Here is a 14,236-nt window from a genome sequence, read left to right on the forward strand (position 1 = left end):
TTTATATATACAGCTAAAAAAAAATGCTGATACAAATAGAATGTGACATTCAATTGTTAAAGTTTACAGTATAAACAAGTATAAGCTTTTATGATATATCGATACATTAAACATATCTGACATATCACATTTCATACGATATATTTGCTTTAACAAATGCGCCACAAATGATTAGCTACTTTTCCGATAGGTGGTGCGAGTACTCGACGATTTTCAATTCAAAACTACGAAATGATTGGTAGATTTATGCAGAACACTCTCATTGCATGGCCCTCTGTTAGCCGCTCGTACTCGTGTGGCGACAAAAAGGTAACTCTTATACCCGGCGATGGAATTGGTCCTGAAATCTCTGCAGCCGTCCAAAAGATCTTCACAGCTGCCGAGGTGCCCATCGAATGGGATGTTGTCGACGTGACGCCGGTACGAAGACCCGATGGAAAGTTCGGCATTCCGCAGGCTGCCATCGATTCGGTCAACGCCAACAAGATTGGCCTAAAGGGTCCATTAATGACGCCAGTGGGCAAGGGACATCAATCGCTGAACTTGGCTCTGCGCAAGGAATTCAATTTGTATGCCAATGTACGTCCCTGCCGCAGCCTGGCTGGATACAAGACACTCTACGACGATGTCGATGTGGTCACCATTCGTGAGAACACCGAGGGCGAATACTCTGGCATCGAGCACGAGGTTGTGGATGGTGTTGTCCAAAGCATTAAGCTGATCACCGAGAAGGCCTCCACCCGCATTGCAAAGTACGCCTTCAAATATGCCCAGAACAACAATCGCAAGAAGGTGACCGTGGTGCATAAGGCGAACATTATGCGAATGTCGGACGGTCTGTTCCTTCGTTGCGTGCGTGACGTGGCACAGGAGTACCCAAAGATTCAGTTTGATGAGCGCTACTTGGATACGGTGTGCCTCAGCATGGCGAAGAGTCCGGATACATTCGATGTGCTGGTCATGCCCAATTTGTACGGTGATATTCTGTCTGACTTGTGCGCCGGTCTGGTCGGTGGTCTTGGTCTGACGCCATCAGCCAATATGGGTCTAAATGGTGCCTTGTTCGAGTCAGTGCACGGCACCGCGCCCAATCTTGCTGGTAAGGATCTGGCCAATCCTACGGCTTTGCTACTCTCAGCGGTCATGATGTTGCGCCACTTAAACCTCCACTCGCACGCCGATAATATTGAGCGCGCCGCCCTCGAAACCATCAAGGAGGGCCAACACCTAACTGCTGATTTGGGCGGACAAGCGAAATGCTCCGAGTTCACAAACGAGATTTGCGCCAAGATTTTAGCTGGACCCGTGGCCGTTGCCCAGAAAACTCTTCCTTAACTTTATGTATCCAAATTACATGTTGAAAACTTTAGTTAGCTCTCTTCAAATTCAAATTGGTCAAAGTATAAATTATTTCATAAGATGTGAAGCCGATCTCATAGAAAAGTATAACCAGAGAGCCTTGCAACTATATTTGACGCACGTTCAGAAAGAAACTGCATAATAAATGCTTCCCATATGGCTTTGATCGCCAATTAGACCTCTGTAATGCCAATCAGAGTTAACAAAAGTATATTAATCAGAAAATTGTAAACGGTAAAGTAAACTTCGTATTCTTTAGGTATAAGTTTTTATCTTTACATTATGTAGAAAATGAAGTTTTGCGTAGGTATTGAGCTTAAGGCTGTTTGGATGAATAAAAGTTTGGGCTGTGCGTTGGTCACCAATCATTCAGTCAGTCAATCAGGACGAACAATATGGTGTACCTGAATAGATAAATACATTTATTTTTACATTAATCTCTGCGGTTTCAATTTGGTATGCTTTCGATAATATTTTACTTATACTGGCGCCAAGTAATCGATATTTCCATATTTTGACAAATATTAACTACTGCCGATAGTCTACCTGCCGCTAGGTGGCGACACAATAGTTGCAACTAGCGTATCAATGAGGCGCGCATTCAAATTAACCAAGTGCAGAAATTTGCTCTTTAAAGAGAATCTTGTGATTTTCATTCAATTAGTTTAAAGCCCATTTACAAAGACGTAAATAATGAGAAAACAGATTAAAAAATTAATAAAAAATATACTTTACCTTCCTCTATATATGCAGACATATTGATAAAGGTTAAAGCCTGAGATTTGTTTTGTTTTATTTTGTGTTGTATAGATTTATTGGTAAGTTATTTAGTTAAACAATCTAAAATGTTAAACTTTCCGTATCATTGTCCGTATTTAAGGCAAGTTGTCCAACGCGAAGCTCGCGTACAATTCCGTTTTGTCTGCCTCGTACATATCGTATATATATATTTATATATATATATATATTTTTTTTTTGTTATAACATAAATGCTTTGCTTAAAGTTAAATTCTCTTAAATACAATAGTAGAGATAAGTTTATAACATTTTGATTTCAGTTATCGCAAACACAAGTTTTTGAGCCGGAATAGGCTTCAAGCCATTCGCCAGACGCTCAACCATATGGGCGATATGTTTCTTATTTTTTTTTTTTTGATTTTGCATTAGATCTTAAACAAATTACAAGATTAACTAAACAGAAAAAGAGAGCGTGGGGGGGGGGGGGGCTTTAGCAATCATTTAGAAAATTTGTGTACAGAAATATTGTTTAAACATAGGTACGAGAGTACAATTACAATTAATACATGTTTTTAAGATTAATAAAGCGTAATTAAAAAGATTTCACTACAAAACCGAAGAAGGTCGCATCGTTTCAATATACATACAAATTACAACAAATACATACATATATAACTATATATATATATATCTATATGCCTAGGCTCTCTTTTGTGTATAAATATTAAAAATATATAGCTCATTTGAAAGCGCGGCTCTGCCCGGCTACATTAAGAATATAAGAGTTGCGTAGATCTTCCAGCGCGGCGTTAAATTTGTCCAATTAACGCTGAAATAAACTCCAGAGCTTGTAGCTGGACACACGCTTGGCGAGATTGGCCGCTGCGCTGCTCGGCACTGCTGTTGTCGTCTCGGCGGCAGCGTTGCGACGATTGTTGATCAGCTTGGAGCGCATTTGCTCATCGATTAGCTCCTGCATGTCCATTTGCCATTGCTCCAGCTGCTGGGACAGCTCGACCTTCTGCTGAATGGACTCGAGCAGCTGGCTGTTGGCCTGCATTAGCTCGACGCGGGTCTTGGCCAGCTCCACCTCGGCCTTGGTGCGACGCTCGTTGGCCGCATCACGCTCCTTCTGCGCCTTGGCTAGCAGCTCATCGCGATCGGTGTTGTCAACCAGATCGCCGCGTGCCTGATCTCGCTCTTCCTTCACATTTTGCAGTTCCACATCGGTCACGGTGACCTTGGCCTCCAGTTGCTGTATCAGCTGATGGCTTCGCTTGATCTCATCCTCCTGCTCCAGCACAAGATTGCGCGTTTGGTCCAGCATTTTCTTAAAGTTGCCCGCATCCAAATTGAGCAGCAAACGTGTCAGCTCGTCGGACATGGCCGATAGCATACCCTGCCTGAATTCGATAGCGATATGGTCGCTATCATTGCGCTCCGTGCTGGACATCGTGTTGTCCATGGACTCCAGATCCAGAGATATGTCAGAATTGAGACCTGATTCGATTAAAAGTAGTGCTTGTGTCTTATTTGAATGATCCAATTCCGTGTCATCCACTCAACCCACCTGAGTCATCATCATGGCTCACTTTGAGCGAGTCCACCAGGGACTTCAGCTGTATATAAACGGAACGCGCCTCCACCCACATTTGACTGGGCTTGCCCGATTCCGTGAAGCTGGCCTCATCCTCATCGCATTCCATTTCGAACTGCAGGCTCTTCTTGCCGGGCGTACTCGAGTTGGCGTCCTGCAGTAAATCGAATTCAGCTTAGGGTTACTTGGGGCTATTTTAAAGTAACTATTTTAACAGTAGGAATGGCCACTAGATCAAACGGAAAAAGAGGGCCGATTGTTCCCATTCCCACATAATATAGAAGTTCTATTTGATATGAGTTTGCTTATTAATATACTCTTGAGTAACAGAATCGTTTTCTGCATAAAAATTCATAATTTCGAACGAGTCTTCTCATAGATCTATATGGTAAAGTCGTCTGATATAGATATATATAAAGGGTTAATAAATGGCACATTTGGTGGCCATATCTTGAGAGAGAGAAAAGTTTTTCATAGAAGAATTTAATTATCCACTGATCATTCCTATACCAGCTATATGATATAGCGCGATCTGGCCGATTGTGAGACGGCTATGGATACTGATAGAGAATAAATATATACACTATGAGATCGAAGGAGTCCCCCCTTTACCAAAAATGAGAAAGACAGTTTGACAGGGAGCTTGGGCCTAAGCTGTAAATTAAAATGTAAGTTAAGTTCAAGAGCAGAGAGAAACTTACCGCGCCCAAACGTTCGCTGAGTACATTATTCTCACGCTGAGAGCGTTCCAATGCCTGTAAGGTGGTCTGTAAAGATGGAATAAATAGTTAAGACTTGGGCCAGATAAAGCAATGATTATTTATAGATGACAACTTGTAGCTTATCTCGGGCGCAAAAGAAAAGAAAAAAAAGTGTCGAGCAAAAGAAAGTCGTTGAAAGATAAGTTGAGCACTCGAGAAACTGCGCAGTTTGTTCTTTGGAGCGTTCATAAATAATCTGACAATTTGTAAATCACGATTTCGCTTTCGTTAAATTGAAAAAAAATAAAATGAACCCGACGTGATAGCGGGCAAAATTGATGTTGTTTTTTGTTGAGCTCACCTCTAATTTTGTTTCCTGCTCGCGGGCATGTCGCTCCAGCATATGAATTCTGTCCGATGCTTCCTCCAGCGATGAGGTGAGGCTCTCCTTTTCCTCCTGAGCGTGCTGCAGACGACGCTCCAGTTCCTGGCGCTTGCCTGTCGTGAGGTTTAGTTCGGTTTTAATCGACTCCAGGCTGTTGACGTGCTCCTGCCATAAAATGCGTTCAGTCGATTGGATATAAAAGAGCTAATGTGCTAGTGTTACCTGTAGACTGCTGTTCCTGTAGTGATATTGGTCCTTGAGCTCCTGTATCTGTGCGCTGAGCTTCATTTCGGTGGCATGCGCATCCTGTATCTGTTCGGTAAGGCGTGTATTCTGATGCTGCAGCTCGTCGATGAGTATGGTCTTCTCCTTTTCCGCCTGCCTGATGGCCACATCCTGTGTCTGCAGCTTGTCCTTTAGCTCGTTGAGATCTGATTGCAGCTCCAGCACACGCTGATCGCTCTCATCCTCCGCTATGGCCAGCTTCTGGCGCAGCACATGCTTCTCCTGTTCAAGTTTCTGTAAGCGCACCAAATGGAAAGTTAATTAAATGCACATGGGCAAAGATAAAATAAATAAAAAACACAACTTATTATTTGTTCTATGACTCGTCAGCAAAAAGACAATGAAAGTAAGTAAAGTAAACAATGTGCACGTACACATGAAAAAAACCAACCAACAACAATAAAGGCAACCGCAAGGTTAACACAGCCCGACAGGTAATTGTACAGCTAACATTTGCATTTTCAACTCTTCATTTTTTTTGTTTCTTTTTGCAACAAGCAAAAAGCTACAAACCAGGCTAAAACAGTAGTTAATTATAATTATAGCAAGCCTTTTGGTTAGTGTGGGAAGAATCTAGTCCGAAAAATATTTATAAATTGAAAAAAGATGTCATACTCGTTTGGCAATTGACCATTTAGCAGAGATGCTTTCGAAAGAAGACCATTTATATTTTACCAAAAGTGCAAGCTCGTTTTGAACCACTGTGCACAGGAAAATCTTCAGCTCGCGCCTAACAATGGCGCCTTGGCTCTTGACACCATTGTCAGACACAAGGCGACCGCGAAATTCACATCATTCAAATTAAAATGCAATTGAATTTTCACTTCTTTGCGGCGCATCAAAACCAAACGGATGAGCAATTTGGTCATTAGCTCAAGACATCCACTTTAAAAGCCGATTTGCTCCGATAGGCGATAGGCGTGCTCAGGCGATAAGACGTTATGCACACGATAGTTCTAGAGCCTGGCCCCATCTCTAATAATGCAATAATTATCGATAGGCGAGAGGCCGCTTCTGACTGAGCTAGAAACCTTTCGATTTTCAATTTCAAATTCAATTATTCATATAATAATTTACATAATAATTGCCGTGCGCTAAGTAACTGATGCGAGAGGGGGCAGGGCAGGTTTTAGCGTTTTTGGATCAAGGTTTGCGGCGACATTGAAAATTGCATGCAAAGTTTAATCAATATTTGAACCTTCAATTGGCATAGAAAATAAGCGTAAAAGAACACACAAACAGATACATACATATGTATGTACATATATTGTGTGCATTCATAATTATTTGCGATCCCATTATGAAGAGAAATGATGTTAAAGCCTTATCGCCCAACTTTATGCGGAAAGTGCACTGCGAACACGTAGCGCCAAGAAAATCAAGAGACTGCAATAAATATGAGAAGTCAACGCGGTTTGACTATCAGCAGAAAACCAAAAATAATCTGCGTCGCTAATAAAATGGAGCGACAAAACAGTAAATGAAAAGCTTTAATAAAATTACCGGTAATTTGCATAAAATGCGACGCGTTGCCGCCAAAAACAACAACAACAAGAACAACAACAAAAGAAAAAACCACAAAAATTGCTGCAATTGTTGTTGTGGGTTGGCAAAGAGGGCGACGCTCGGCTCGCGCCTAAACAATTGCAATTGCAGCAGAAAGAAAACTGCAGTCAGACAATGGAAAACTTTAATAACAAAATAAAAACTGCCAAGCAAGCGGCCGAACCACTGCACTGAGACAGTTGCCAGCTAAATAAAACAAAACAAAGCGATAGAGAGAGAGAGAGAGAGAGAAAAACAAAATAAAGGAAAAAAAATTTAAAAATTATTGTACATACTTTCTCTGTTTCTATTTCACGCTCAATGAAATGTGTTGATGATGGGGCTTTGTGTGACGATGCACAGTGGGGCAAAACTCTTAACTTGTGAACGGGAACAAAACATTGTGAAAACATAAAAGCGTTTAAGAGAGAACTCCTTGAGCTTTTGATGGAATATTTACACAGGGTGCTATACTCACAGGGTGCTTCAAACTCAATTTTCGATTTCTGTTTTGATATTAGTTGAAATTTAATTTAATAATTTTATATTGATCATTTGTTTTCATTTTTCCCACGTTTTTCGGCTCACGGCCCCACTGTGCGGCAGCCAACAACGGAAGTTGGCATCAGCGCAGCCACAGAAATGAGTTCACATACGACGTATTCAAAGCAAGAGTTAGTTCAAATTGTTTAAAAGAAAAATCAAATAAAATACGCAATAAAAGATGAGCCGCAAATCTGTTCAAGTTGTTGGCCAGTTTTGTTTTCGAGTTAATTTTATTACGTATTTTGGAATTTCTTGTACATAGTCGTAGCTAATTGCATTGCATGATCAACTAACGGGGAGTTGTAATTTGTTTTGACGCCACACACACACGTTCGTGTGTGTATTTGAATGCGACGTAACATGACCCACTTTTCTGTGGTGCGAAGTGCTTATTTGGTTTTGCGAAAAATTATAAATATTTGTGCAGCACAATTTGCAGCGCCTGTTGGCAGGAAATGTTTAAATGCAATTGACACAAATGCAACCCTGCGGCTGAGTCATCATTCATGCAACAAGTGAGGGGCCACAAGTATGTATGTATTTATGCAAATGCTGTTGTCTAATGCTCTTTAAAAGTTGTGGTAAAACGCAACAATCAAAAGAAATGCTTGAGTAAACCACAGCCCGATTTAGAGGTGGGCGTGGTAGTGGGAGTGGGAGTGGAACTGGGAGTAGTTGCAGCAATCGATATTTAGTACAGTGATAGCCGATAGTTGTTGTCAGGTACTTGCCAAAAGGAACGATAAACGAGTCGCAATCGATTGTTAATTATTTGACACGCTTTCAAAATGAAACGTCACGTTATAAGATCATCATCTGAATGACGAAGAGCTTGCTGACTTGGTTGGGTGTTGAAAGCGACAGCGGCAACTGCATTCGATAATTACAGTAAATAATTACCTAAATTGCACGCCAGTCACTTTGGATCGTGCACAAAGCCATCACAATGGAGAGAAGGGGCGGGCTCTTAGAGCTCTTGCAGCTCTTCTGGCTCTTCTAGCAAACAAGTTTCGAATGTCAAATGCTGGCAATTACCTAAGCGGCCTATTAATAAACATTGAAAACTTTAAATTGCGAAAACGCAAGCCGGCAATGACTCAAGAGCATGAGCTCAGCTTTATAGCATGAGTCAATGGCCAGGTAAATTCAACCAACAATTTGCTCTAACTAATTACACAACATTTACCGAATACTTGGTGCATTTTTTATGCGTATCTTATGCACAATATTTGCTGGGGGCAGCCCTCCCCAATTAATGAGCTGCAGTCTGTTGCACAGCGTTCAACGTTGCGTATGCGCAATGCGGCCAGCCAGGGGCACAAAACTTTCTGTTGTGTTTTGTATTTTTGCCGCCTACTTTTCACTCGCATTGCAATTAAACTGCATTTGATTTTAATTATCAGACCAAACAGCAGAAATTTCACACTTAATGGCAAATTGCAATTTGCAATTTTATTGGCATGGCAAATTATGCAAATTGCTCATAACGAAGCGGTTAATAAGTTTTTGGCCATTTTAGCATGCTTAAACAGCAAATTAATTGCCATCGAACTGATTAATGGCTATTGTTTGATTATCTGACGGGAAGTCTTGTGAAAGATGCCATTTAACTAATGCAAAACTATTGAAAGCACTGCGACAATTATAATTGGCCAAGTTTCTACACAGTTGAGAAAATCTATGCACAATTCAAACGTCAGCTAATAACAAGTCATGTTCTTTTACCGATTTGACTTACTTTCAAATATAATCTATATCTAAAAGAAACACTCTGCTCTGTGGGAAGGCAAAATTCTCGAACCAAAAACCCAATTGAATTATACCCTGATTCGATTACAACTGGGTAAAGGGGTATTAGGGTTTTGTGCAACGGTTTGTAACAGGCAGAAGGCAGGATGCAGGAGGCCATAAAGTGTATATTCTCGCTGAGGACGACGAGCCGGATCTCGGAAACTACAAAAGCTTAAGACCTAAAATGTGAGAGTTCATTTAGAGATTATTTCGATATCTTTTACCATTTTAATGATTTCTATATATATCGATGTTAAGACATGTTTTTTCAACATAACTCGAAGGCTTCTATTTTGGGTCTTTGACATTTCATAAAGATCGGACTATAAGCTCCGAAGTTCATCAAAACTGTATTTCCCATACAAAATGTGGGGCCAATGAAAGAAGAAGCACGTCCAGTTGTTTGTTTGTGTATATAATGAAGTTAGATTGTTTGTAACGGCAGCTTGGCGCTGGGCTAAGGGTATCTCCAAGTCGGGCACCCGACAAGAGCACTCCCAGCCTGTTTGTCAGTTGATTCAGTGCATAAGGAATTGTTACCCAGTAAAGCTCATTGACAATGCGCCATCGGCAATGAACCCTCACCGCATGCATTTAATGGCCCCAAAAACTTGATTTCAACTTTGGCAGTCGTCATGAAAATAATACAACAATGCGACATGCTAATTTTTTTCTTTTTTTTTGTCCCAGTAATTGCCAAAGTTTGCTTAAGTTTGCGCTAAGGTCACGTCGCAGTTGCCGCCGCAGTCCGTTTGACTGACTGTTGGGCAGCATTGTGGGCGTGGCTGCTACAGTTGACTGCCCAGTTCCAGTTCCAGTTCCAGTTGCAGCCACAGTCGCTGGGCCTACGCCAAGGCAATGCCGAAAGCAGCAACCATAATAATAACCATCATAATAATAGTACAATACAAAAAGCTGATCTTGCCATTGTTATTGTTGTTGTTGAAGGCGGTCAGTTGGGCCCAGAGGATGGGTTGTAGGACGGCCTTGCAAACAGAGCAAACAGTGTCAGCAGCCAATAAATTTGGTCGCAATGTGCAAAATGCGTTACAACACAAGAAAAACATCAATTTAAAAAGTCATCAATAGGTCTTGTCTGAATCAATTGGCATTCATTGAACATGATGTGATGTTTTCCTATATTCCAAAATCCGATTAGCATATGAAAATCAATAGATCTATGTCAAACGAATTTTTTAAATGTCGTTTTTGGGGGCTTATGTCAACGCTGCAAATGTGTTTTGACCCTGGAAATCTAATTCGTAATACAAAAAGTTGACGAAAATAACTTTGAACTAAACTATTGCATTTATCTAAAAATATTTTGTTGATGCCAATTTTGGGTCGAGTTAGAATGTAGCTTACATCTTGCATATGTAGAACTTGTAATATGTCCTGTATATCGCACAAATGTGAATAAAAAATGTAATTGTTTCATAAAAAGATAACAAAATATGGGTTCACGGGTTCTCGTATCCAACCCAACGAGGAGTTGATTTAAACTGGGAATAGAACCGTTTCCTTTTGCGTTTGCAGCCCTGGCTTTCATCTCATATTTAGAATAATAGTGACGTCACATTATCAATGGCGCGCATTCACAGAAGTATACACGGTCACTCTGGCAGCGGTTGACCCATGTATGTTAAATAATTACTTATGTTGAGCATTGCTGTTAAGAAAAGGCAGTCTGTGACAAGCGTTCAACAAATAAAGAACAGCGAAACTAAAGAGAGAATACTTATAGACATACATAAATTTAATAAAGACATACTTAATCATCCTCTCACACATACATCACAGAAGGATAGAATGTTTGAGGGCCAAGCTTTCACTCTTCTGAAATTGAAGATGTCTCTCATTCACTCGCGTTCTCTCTCTCTCTTTCTCTCTCTCTCTCTCTCTCTCTCTGTCTCTCTCTCTCTCTCTCTCTGTGTTTTCTTTAAGTCAAAAGTTAAGCAGGCTCTTTATTTCACATTTCAAGTGTATTCCAGATGCATTGCACCACATTAACCCACATATTTCCTTTCCCTATTTTACTCAATTTACGCCGCACAAAAGAAAAGCTTAAAACTTGCACAAAACAAAAAAAAAACAACAATCACTGCACTTAATTTTGAAGTTTCGTATTTATTTTGGCATTGACAATTTTTTCCCTTATTTATTTTTTTTTTCTGTTGCCATTGTTAAAGAAATTGTGAAAAAAATGAACAAAAATTGAGCAAGCTAATTTTTATTTTGGCATTTTTGTGGTACTTACATTTAATGGAGAGTGCAATAAGAGCGGCAGAGACAGTTAATTAAAGCTGGCCCAAAGGCTTTGTTGATATCTATATTTTTTAATTTCAATGGCGCAATTTAACGGACCAACAACAAAAGAGAAAATAAATTCGCGCCGGTAATTATGATAAATTGCTTGGTTGGCCGCCGAAAAGCCTATAGACGGCCATAGTGAGTCACTTGGAAATTCGGGAAAAAAAGCAATCATAAAAGAAACATAAGAAATACACGTTTTTATCTTATCGACATGGCGAAAAGCGAAACACGCTCAAATAAATCAGAGAGCTCTTATCAGACCAACGAAATGCGTGATAAGAGGCAGCGACAAGCCGCACTTCTGGCCAATTTGCAGCGCTCGTTGTGGCGATGTGGCAAATGCAGCGAAAATAAATAGTGAAATAACCGATGGCAGTTCCAAAACAAGGTGACTTTAATTACGAATCCCGCAGCAGAGCCAAAAATTATTAGGCCATAAATATGAGGAGTTACGGCAAATTGTGACGCCCTCTGCGCATGCGCACAGCTCCGAGCTCTGAGACGTGGCAGCCCCGCAGCCCCGAAGCCCCGTAGCCCAACGCACGGAGTGTGGCACATTCCAGCACATTCCCAGCACATCTTACACACACACACACACACACACACACACATACACAAGTGCGTGGGCTCGACTTTCGCAGAGTCAACAAAGCGAAAAATACACTAGACTACAAATTTGTTGCCAAGTGTCGCTTCAGTTGCCGCGGTAGCTGCAGAAGCGCCTTTGAGGCAACTTCTACAATTAGTCATCGTTGCGGCTTAAGACACCGCGGGGCAAACAAGTTTAACAAAAAAAAAAATAGCGTTCGAAATAAGACGAACAACTTAAGAGCACTCGAAACTATGAAATGCTTTTAATGCTTTTACAGTTAGCAGTCCGGGAACTTATAAAAATGTTGTACCTATACAGGGTGCCTGAGATTTTATATTTATGTATTATTCTATTTCGGTTAGTGTCTGCGTGAAAGCAATTCCAATTCAAATGGCAGGAAGCTTTATCAAGTGCTCTGACTTTATGTGTGCCTTAGATTCCATCTCGATTATAAATACCCATTATTAATATCTCACTATAATTAGATTCGTGTTAATCAATTTCTTACCCAAAGTAATTTATAAAAAATAAGTAATAAATAAAGATACAATAGGCCATACCTATATATAAGCCTATATAACTCCCACAAGCTAAAACAATAGAACAGCATTAGAAAAGATAATCAATGAAGGTAACCCGACAATTTAATCTCTAACCCTAATGTAGATAATATATGTCAAATTATAAAATTCCTAAAATAATCTCATTAGCATTGTGCGTTTATTTTAATAAGAGGTTAAATATAAATTAGAATCAATTACCTTATACCTCAGAAAAACTCGTGTTTAATAGTAAGTCTTACAACTTCTTTAATTTCTACTTATAATACAAACTATCACCTAGCTGAAGGCTCTGACAGCAATAACTAGTATTCACGGAGTATTTAGCTTTAGCTCTAAGATAAGTATATATACTTATAAATTTATATAAACAAATAAAAATAAAACAGAATAATAACATTATTGCAAGAAAATCGTTTTGAATTAAATCAAACTTTTGGATTTACGTCAGTTTAAAAACAAATGTACATTCAACTAAATAGCCAAGCAACTTTAAAATAAATGAAAAAAATAAATAAATAAAAAGAAGAAATAACGCAGACCGGGGTCGAACCCAGGACTCTAAGCTGCACAGCTCCGAGCAAATGCAGTATCTTACTATATAACAATGTTTATACCCTGAACCCATTAAAAATGGGTAAACAGGGTATAATATATTTGTGCAAATGCATGTAACAGGCAGAAGGAAGTATCTCCGACCCCATAAAGTGTATATATTCTCGATCAGCATCAATAGCCAAGTCGATCTAACCATGTCCGTCTGTCTGTCCGTCCGTCCGTCCGTCTGTCTGTCCGTTTGTATGTATGAACGCAGGAATCTCAGTACCTATAAGAGCTAGAGACTTGAAATTTTAGCTGTAGGTCCTCCTAGTCCCCGCGCAGATCGAGTTTGTTTCCGATACTCGATAACTTGCCCCGTTTCCAAGTTATCGATAAAAATCGAAATTCCGTTTTTTTGTCAATTTCGGTAAATAATATGAGCTAGAGTCACCAAACTTGACATGTAGCTTCTAGAATAGTATATATATATATCAAGTATCTATCATTTTATACCTATCGCCTGTTGGAAAAAGAGGGTTCAGGGTATCCCCTAGTCGGGAGCTCCCGACTAGAACCTCTTACTTGTTATACATAAATATATCACAGGTATAGTATGATTTCTGGATCAATATTATCCTCATGAAATTTTAAGAAAGAAAACTAAAACTATAAACTAAAAATATAAAATAGATTCACTCTTAATTAAAGAATAACAGAAGTATATCGTAAACATAAGACTTGTTGAATAATATTTAAACCAAAATTTTGAAATTCTTAAAACTTTAGTTTTCAATAATTGAAATTTCAATACATGTAAAAGAAATTAATAAGATAAAAATTTGTGTATCTTCAATAAGTGCCTGAGAATAAAGCATTAAGTATAAGTATATTGTAAATATAAGATTTATCCTTATACAATTTTTTCAAAGAAAGCAAATTAATTATACAGAAATTTTGGAATCATTAAGATTCAAGTTTTCGACAAGGGAACTTTCAATATGATATAAAGAAACCCAATTAAAAAGCCTGAGAATATAGAATTATCTCATAATAAAAACGAACAAGCATAAGAATTAGTACTTGCAAGGTCTTTTACCTTATGAAGACCGTCTAGCTCGTCTAAGCCTAGGCATGGGCAGTTTTCAGTCATGATTCTCACAAGTTTTCGACAAGTGATTAAAAATTGCACAACAACAACGAAAAAATGTTGTTTTGTCTTTAATTGTCTGCGTTGTGGCTTCCGAATGGAGGCTTTTCAGCGGCAATTCTTTTGTGTTTCTCAAA

At 39.4% G+C, this 14,236-nt stretch overlaps 2 protein-coding genes across 3 annotated transcripts in view; one reads left to right on the forward strand and one right to left on the reverse strand.

The window, feature by feature from the left end:
* Nucleotides 1-118: 118 nt before the first annotated feature.
* LOC135437492 (probable isocitrate dehydrogenase [NAD] subunit alpha, mitochondrial) lies at nucleotides 119-1,624 on the forward strand. The gene has a single exon (XM_064695430.1). It carries the CDS (start codon nucleotides 232-234, stop codon nucleotides 1,333-1,335), a length of 1,104 nt encoding a protein of 367 aa, XP_064551500.1. The 5' UTR covers nucleotides 119-231; the 3' UTR covers nucleotides 1,336-1,624.
* A 516-nt stretch (nucleotides 1,625-2,140) lies between these two features.
* LOC135437567 (bicaudal D-related protein homolog) overlaps nucleotides 2,141-14,236 on the reverse strand; it is a 28,209-nt gene continuing 16,113 nt past the window's right edge. For both annotated transcript variants that reach the window (XM_064695546.1, XM_064695548.1), the window contains exons 3-7: nucleotides 5,003-5,299; nucleotides 4,757-4,945; nucleotides 4,396-4,461; nucleotides 3,668-3,848; nucleotides 2,141-3,597 (exon numbers count right to left, since the gene is read on the reverse strand). In XM_064695546.1, the coding sequence (XP_064551616.1) occupies nucleotides 2,921-3,597; nucleotides 3,668-3,848; nucleotides 4,396-4,461; nucleotides 4,757-4,945; nucleotides 5,003-5,299 (1,410 nt within the window). In that variant the 3' untranslated portion in view covers nucleotides 2,141-2,920. The remainder of the gene's footprint in view (nucleotides 3,598-3,667; nucleotides 3,849-4,395; nucleotides 4,462-4,756; nucleotides 4,946-5,002; nucleotides 5,300-14,236) is intronic.

Source organism: Drosophila montana, unplaced genomic scaffold, assembly GCF_035044405.1.
Source record: "Drosophila montana isolate Dmon_TW-CO22-7 unplaced genomic scaffold, ASM3504440v1 contig_3829_1, whole genome shotgun sequence".
NCBI classification, from domain to species: domain Eukaryota; kingdom Metazoa; phylum Arthropoda; class Insecta; order Diptera; family Drosophilidae; genus Drosophila; species Drosophila montana.